Source organism: Arvicola amphibius, chromosome 5 (genome assembly GCF_903992535.2).
Source record: "Arvicola amphibius chromosome 5, mArvAmp1.2, whole genome shotgun sequence".
Lineage (NCBI taxonomy): Eukaryota > Metazoa > Chordata > Mammalia > Rodentia > Cricetidae > Arvicola > Arvicola amphibius.
The window spans coordinates 63,458,918-63,467,530 of record NC_052051.1 but is presented as its reverse complement, the minus strand read 5'-3'; the positions used below and the strand labels follow the sequence as shown (position 1 = coordinate 63,467,530).

Sequence of the window (8,613 nt, the reverse complement as noted above, 5' to 3'; positions counted from 1 at the left end):
AGGTCTTCCTTTATATGTTACTTGACTTTTTCCTTTGCAGTTCTTAATATTCTGTCTTTATTCTGTATTCTTTGTGCTTTGGTTGTTATATAGTAAGGGGACTTTATTTTTTAGTACAGTCTATTTGGTATTCGGTAAGCTTCTTGTACCTTCATAAGCATATCCTTTTTTACATTAGAAAAGTTTTCTTCAATGATTGTGTTGAATATATTTTCTGTGCCTTTGTACTAGTGTTTTTTGACTTCTTCTATCCCTATTATTCTTAGGTTTGGTCTTTTCATGGTGTTCCAGATTTCCTGGATGTTTTGTATTAAGAATTTGTTGAATTTAATGTGTTCTTTGACTGATGAATATATTTCCTCTATAGTACCTTCAACACCTGAGATTCTCTCTTCTATTGTATTCTGTTGGTTCTTCTTGCCTCTGTAGTTCCAATTCAGTACCCAGATTTTCTATATCCAGAATTTCCTCAGTTTGTGTTTTCTTTATTGCCTCTATCTCATTTTTCAAGTCTTGAACTGTCTAAACTGCTTGCTTCACCTGTTTGACTGTATTTTCTTGGTTTTATTTTTGTATTTACTTGAAAAATTCATTGATTTCTTCCAATTTTTGTTTGGCTTTTCCTCCATTTCTTTAAGGTAATTTTTCATTTTCTCTTTAAATATCTCCATCATCCTTATAAAGTTACATTTACAATTGTTTTCCTCTGCTTCTTCTTGGTAAGATGATTAAGTCTTCCTGTTGTATGATCACATACAACATGGGTTGTTACCATGTTGCTTTTTACGTTGTTGAGTGAATTCTTGCATTGGCACCTACACATGTCTTCCTCCAATTGATGCCAGCAGTGTCTTGTGTCCCTTAAGGGTCACTCCCTTGTACCTACTACTGTGGAGGTGGCTGCCTTGGGACTGTTCCCAATAGAAGAATTTCAATGACTGAAAAACACTTAAGGAAATGTTCAACATCCCTAGCCATCAGGGAAATGCAAATCAAAACAACTCTTTTTTATTGATTTTTTTGAGTTAAACTTTTTTCTCTGCTCCCCTCCATTCCTCTCCCATCCTCGATACCATCTTATACCTGTCAGAATGGCTAAGATCAAAAACACCAATAAGGGTTATACTGGAGAGGATGCAGAGTAAGGAGAACACTCTTCCATTGCTGGTGAAAACTTGTACAACCACTCTGGAAATAAGTATGGCAATTTCTTAGAAAATTGGGAGTTAACCTACTGCAAGACCCAACAATACTACTCTTGGGCATATACCCAAAGGATGCTCAACCATACTGTAGAAGGAATGGCAGAGGGCCACTTCCTGCCACCCTGCTAGCTTTACCCAAAATCATTACACGGAAACTGTATTCATTTAAACACTGCCTGGCCCATAAGTTTCAGCCTCTTATTGGCTAATTCTCACCTCTTGCTTTAACCCATATTTAGTAATCTGTGTAGCACCACGAGGTGGTCACTTACCAGGAGAGATCTTAACCTGCGTCTGTCTGGGAGAGGAGAGGCATGGCGACTGCCTATGGCGACTGCCTGAAGTGTCTGCCTGACTCTGCTTTCTCTCTCCCACAATTCTGTTCTGTCTACTCTGTCTAGCTAATTTTCTATCCTATTAAAGGGCCAAGGCAGTTTCTTTATTAACCAATGAAAGTAACACATAGACAGATGAACATCCTCCATCAACCATACTGCAAGGACATTTGTTCAACTATGTTAATAGCAGTATTATTCATAATAAGAACCTGAAAACAACCTAGATGCCCCTCAGTTGAAGAATGGATAAAGAAAATGTGGTACATTTACACAATGGAGTACTACTGAGTGGTAAAAATATAATGATATCTTGAAATTTGCCTAGACAAACCCTTATCCAAACTAACCAATAGGCAGAGAGGAAATTGAGGAAAGAGAGGTAGGGAAAATGAGGAAGGGAGGGAGGGAAGGAAGGAGGGAGGAAGGTTAAAACTCAAGTTTGAAATCAATAAATTAAATAAAAAGAACAAAACAAAGAATGTCCACTTTAAATATGGTTTTTTGGTTTGGTTTTTTGTTTTTGTTTTGTTTTATTATGGGTCTTTTTCTTTTTGGGTTTTTCAAGACAAGGTTTCTTTATAGACCAGTCTGGCCTCAAACTCACAGAGATCTCCCTGCTTCTGCCTCTTGGATGCTGGGATTAAAGGTGTGCTTCACCACAGCCTGGCTAAATGTGGTTTTTATATTCAGTTAATCTGAGTCCCCTGAGTCCCTTTTATTATAAATGCCTTGAACTTCATTTAAAGGCCATTTTAATTTTTTTTCCTCCAGGGTTTTTTCCATTAGGTTTTTCCTTTCTTTTTGAATAACTTCGTTCTTAATAATGTATTATAGATTGAAAGTAAGAGTTTCCACAGAGCAGCATGAAACACAGCAAAATTAAATGTCATTACCTATATCATTTTAGTAAGAATGAAAGTTATGTCTAAAATATGAAAGCTAAAAATTTTAATTTTAGAATTAGCAAATGTAACCGAATATTCAAAGTCACAGAATACCTAGTAGAAGCATTGGCTACCATTGTTGAATTTTAGAATAATTTTTAAATTAAAGTCCTTGAATCTATTCACATATTTTAAGTTAAAACATCCCTCATAAAGGCAAAGCTGTTTGATAAGAATGTTTCAGTCATTTCCCCTGTCATTTCAGTAGGGAAAGGCATCCTGTACTGTGTATTTTTCAGAACCTTTCTTGTTCTTTATATTTATAAGTATTTCCTTTTTATAATGTACATAGCTGCACTTTCTTTCTGCAGCTTTTCAGATGGTGCAAGGAATTGGCTGAGAGCTAGGAAGAACATTTATCATATTCAGTTAGGGGATTATACACTAGTGTTCAGGTAGAACAGTAATAGCTAATGAGGACATGAAAGGCTACCAAAACTAATGAACTCTAGAACAAAACGGCTACTGCCCTGTTGCCCTCCGTACCTACATGGTAAGACCCTGTTGTTGAAGACATCACATACTTTGACTTCAGAGTATTGAGGAATCAATCTTGAATCAAAAAACACTCCTGATAGCTAAATTCTACAATGCCAAAAGGTAAAATGTAAGCCGATGCAGAAAAATAACAATAATCTTACCCAGTGCTGGATCTTGCATATTGCAATAATGACCTGCGAGGCACTGGTGCCATGGTGGCATAACTGTTATATGGGTAAATAAATGGCTTTCTAGTGGAGAAGAATTCCACAACAGGAATTCACATACATGCAAGATAGTATAATCCTAGTCAAAAGCTCATGCCTGGAGAACGCATGTGTTCTAGAGTATGGCCTACTACTTTTATTTTATCAATACTTATGGCATTATGTTGCCTTCTAGATAGTTAAGTCTATGTCCACATGATGGGGAATCTCTGTCAACCAATCACATCTAATTAAGGCGTGGCGACCTGGACCCCAGGGAGAAAAACTGGGAGGACCCAGATGCGCACCCTCTCTGCACGGTGCCTGCTGGACAGATAAGATGTCGGACCTCCCACCCTTGTAGCATGATTTTCCCCTTTTTAAACATTAAAATATAACTATTATTCTTGAGCTGGCCTGGTTATTTATCGTACCAACCTAATTGGCAACATCCACAGATCTAGAATTCTCTCAAACATGGTCAGAGAAGCTTCTAATTGCAGTGGGTAAAAGTCAGTTATAAGCTACATGATCGTTGAAGTGACAACAATAAGACACAAAGAGCTCAGCTGTAAGTGAAGATCTTTATCAATATCCACCACACTGCCAAAGTTCCAAGAAGACTGTGGGGAAGGAGGCAGAAAGAATGTAAGGTCCATCCAAAGGCTGGGGAAGAGTGCAGTGGAATGCAGTCTTCTGGACAGGATGCAACGACCACACTCATGAACTCTCAGCAGCTGTAATTACTTGTATATGATGTACACAAGAGCAAGCCAATAAAAATTCAAGCATAGATGCGAGATGTGCCTTTCAGGCCCCACTCATTTCTGAGAAGCTATTGCCATTAGTAGCTCCTCGGGAAAGTAGAATCATTCTTCTTTGAGAATGTTCCCACTGGAAGGTTTCCAGGCTTCAGGGGATGACCCTAGATCCATACATGTGGACAGCACTGACAAGACTGAGTAGATTACCCAAAAAAAAGACATGAAGTTGTGAGGGGAACATGACAGAAAGTTGAAGGATGGAAACCAAGGAATAGTGATGAACTTTGTGTGTGAAATTCTCAAGAATATAGAAAAACTAAAGGTCGAAAAGAAAAACAAATATCCCTAGTAAGTACTGCCAGACTTTCCTTCATGTGATTTTAAAAGTCTAATTTTCTTGGTTCTAAATGTCTTAGTATAGGCTTCCAGCTTCTTTACATCTAAGAATTTGCATAAAAAAATATTCCTTGGGAATTGAGGATTGTGATTACTATAATCTTTAACTTGTAAATGCCCGTAGTTCCTTCTGTGTTCAGAAGGAATTATCTCACCTTCCTAAGTAGAAAAAAAATAGACTAAATTTTGATCTATATAAACATAGTGTAGAAAGGCAGATGTTCACTGAGATGGTCATAATGTGCTTCTATGTTCACAATGCAGGCACTTAGGAGATCGTTCGATAACTCAGTAGCTGTCTGAATACTCTCTTCATCGACATCTTCATTTCTTGATTCCTGAATGTATAGATCACAGAATTCAGAAAGGGAGTGAAAACTGCATCAAATATGGCCAGAAATTTGTCCAGGTGTATTGGGGGAGAAGGCCAGGTATAGACAAATATCAAAGGACTGAAGAATAAGACCACCACAGAGATGTGAGCTGAAAGTGTGGACAGAGCTTTAGTGGAACCACTTGATGAGTGCTTTTGTACAGTGGTTATGATGACTATAGGAAATGATCAGTATGATGAAGGAGCCCACAGAGATAAATCCACTGTTGGCTGTGACCATGAATTCCAGTTTATGGGTGTCTGTGCAGGCAAGTTTGATGAACCGGGGAAGGTCACAATAGAAGCTGTCCAACACATTTGGTCCACAGAAAGGTAAATTGACTACAAAAGCCAGTTGAACAAGAGAGTGGGTAAGGCCAACTATCCAGGCAGTTACTACAAAGAAAATACACATTCTTGGGCCCATAATGGTTAAGTAATGGAGAGGTTTACATATGGCTACATATCTATCAAAAGCCATGGCTATGAGCAGCACCATCTCTACTCCACCAATGACATGGATAGAGAAGATCTGAATGACACAAGCCCTAAAAGAGATGATTTTGTGCTTTCTGAACAAATCATAAATCATCTTGGGAGAAGTGACACAAGAAACACCTAAGTCAATGAAGGAAAGGTTTGCCAACAGAAAGTACATTGGAGTGTGTAAGTGAGGATCTGAAACCACGGTAAAAATGATGAGGGAGTTTCCCATCATGCTTGCTACATAAAACATGGAGGAGAACACAAAGATAAGAAGCTGAATGTCCCAGGAGTTAGTGAGTCCAAGAAATACAAACCCCAATACCACAGAGTGATTTGCTCCTTCCATTAGCATGTGTGTCAGTGCTACCTAGAGAAGGAAACAGGAAAAACTGTAAGTTGTATAGTAAGAAAATTTATGGAAGTCTGTTTGTAATCTAACATTAAAATCAAATTAAAGGCAAACATATATTAAAGACACTTAATATCAAGGAGTGAATTTTAAAATAAAAGTGAAATATTACTTCATGATAGTTAAAAGTTTTATCAAAAAGTCAAAAAATAGTTCAGAGTGGTTATGAAAAATAGATCTACCTTTAAATTATTGATAAGCACATAAAACAGTACAACATTACAAAAGAAAAGAATAATCTCTCTCAAGTTTTGAAAATATGATTTTATGTAGCTCAGGAATAAAGGACTCACTAAGGCACTGACTACAGTTTTGGGGAAAAAGAAGAAAGAAAGGAGAAAGAAAAGGAGGGAGGGGAAAAGTGAGAAAGGAAAAGATTAAATTAGTACTAACTACTTTATGATTAAACGGGACTCCTTTTGCACAATCTGTACAGCCTGAGGAAATTCCACCATCATATACAAATCATTCTTCCCATTATCCTTGTAACATCACTTACAATAATCAATACAGAAAAATCTAAATTCTCATTGGCAGTTGCCTGGATAGTATGCAAACACACACTGGCATGCAGGCACAACAGAATATTCTTCAGCTTCTTAAAAGAAGGGAATACTGTTCTGTAATAATATGAAGGATCCTAGAGGTCGCTGTTATACCTAAAATTAAAGAGATGAAAAAAAGATCAATACAGACAATCTCACAAATGCATAGAATCCAAAGAAGGGATGTTCATAAGAGCAGTGAATACAGGAATGAACCATATAGAAATAAAGATGATTGGAAAACAAAGAGAGAAGACAATGCCCAAAAGACGTGGATATTCTGCTAGCATGATGTTTCTGGAGCTCCATCATGCATCATCCTGGTTGACCAGAGAGCTGTGCTGCATGCTTGAAAATGGAAGAGGAGGTTGTCAGTGTTCTCACAGGAAATAAATGTGTGATGTAACTAAGTAGTTTGATTTAATTGTTTCATAATACACACATATGTCAAAGCATCACACAGGATTCTCTAATAAAAAACAAGATGTATTCATTAGTTAGTTATACCTTAATAAAACAGGAGAGAAAAAAGCACCTACAACACCTAGGGATTGTGAAAAAGTGATCACACTGGGAAGCTGGTGGCACCAGCTTGTGTAGTGTTACCATATTTTTTCTCTGAACTTCATTTCAGTTTTGACAAAAAAAAACTGTTCAACATGGAAAGGACTGATTTTTGTTTCAAGAATAATATACAATCTGATCCACACATATAAAAACAACACTCTTTTTGAAATCCAGCAGTATAATCTTATTCTGACAAATAAGCTCTTCCTCCCATACTTACTTCTAGAAAACACTTAACTTCAAGGATTATTAAATGTTTATCAAGCTGTGAGATCTTGCTTTATATTAATATTTATGTTAAGTCTTTAATTTTTTGAGATTATAATACAGGTACATTATTTCTCCCTTCCTGTGTCTCCTCAAAGACCCCTATTTAGCCCTCCTTGCTCTCTTTCAAACTCATGGCTCTTTTTATTATTTTTTACTTTCCCTCAAATAGTCTACAATTATCATGGCACTAACTCACCAAATACAAGTAAGCATATTAAATAGAGAGAGCATAACATACATCTATTTCCATTCTCTGAAGCAATTATGAAGTGGTCCAGAAAGAGGTTTGAGCCTCTCTATAACTGTCGGTTACCAGCATGCACCATGTCAGACCAGAAACCGTAGGTGTTTTTTTTTATCACAACAAAACTAAATCTAAAATGGCTCATTTTAAACTGAAATTTTTGGTCTGTGAAACTGTAGGGTTGGGTAAGAGTCATGACCCTGGAGTGCATAGCACGTGGTTTGAAAACCACATAAAAGGAACAATGGAGTAGACTACTCTCTGCTCCGACACTGGTGACAGGATCCAATATATTTTAGGAAAGCCTTAATTTTCCTTAGTAAATAAACATAATACAATAAACAGAATATGGGTCACAAATTCAGATCAAAATTAACACTGTGGTTAATGCACCATCAAATTAGTATTGGGCATAAGTCCCTGAGTTTCAGCCTATTTGTTTATTAAGCACATTTTTAAATCATGCATTTTATAATTTGGTTAGGAATAAGATAACTAAAAATGATAATCACTCATTCAGCATGTAGCACTACATACACAAATATCTCCTTTTCCATTTGTACATAAATGAGCTGAACTCATGATATAAAAGAAAGAAAAACCTTAGAATATTAGCAAGCAGGAAGCACCAAACCCTTCACTGCTGAAAGAGATTTCAAAATAGATTAACTATTTCCTTTTAACAAGAGATTTTTCAAAATGTAACCAACTCCTATTTGACAGTATGTAACATCTATGTTATCTTGGTGATTAAAATATAAACTTTGAGCTGAAATTAGTATACTTGCTTTCAAACAACACTAGTGTCTCTTTAGTGGTTATTACAAATCTATGTTATTAAATTTTCTTTTAAAAATAGACCATAATGCCCATAAAGCTAAAGACTACAACTAGCTAATCTACCACAGAACTTATAATCACAGCAATGATATAAATGTTTATTGAAAAACAAAAAAGAATATTTTAATAATTTAAAGACTACATTAAAATATGCTTTTATATAGCCAAAAAGATATGTGAAGAAACTAACCAGAATTATAAAGTGATACAAAGTTAGGAAATAAAAAGATTATAGAAGTAAAGATTTGAAGAAAAAGTAGAAATAAATAAGATTAAAGAGAAATTTTTAAAAAGTACTAAGAAAATTGAACAGTATTTGTGCAATTACAGAGAGAAAAAGGATGCAGTTTCCTTTAGCAAAATAATGGATATTTTATGAGGAATGATAAGCAATGATTTTCAGAGCTATCCTTCATAAACAATATAATTATAACAATAAAAATACAATAATTTTAGGTATTATATATAAGTATTTTTGCATATATTAATTGCACAGTGGTAAGTTTCATAAAGCCATTCTCCCTTGTAATTCCTTTGAATTTGTGT

The 8,613-nt window shown here is 35.7% G+C and overlaps 1 protein-coding gene across 1 annotated transcript; it reads right to left on the bottom strand.

The window, feature by feature from the left end:
• Positions 1-4,601: 4,601 nt before the first annotated feature.
• Positions 4,602-5,544, bottom strand: LOC119814805 (olfactory receptor 4F3/4F16/4F29-like). Its single transcript, XM_038330863.1, is given in 2 exon segments — positions 4,602-4,884; positions 4,886-5,544. Coding segments are annotated over 2 exon segments (942 nt in total).
• Positions 5,545-8,613: the final 3,069 nt, after the last annotated feature.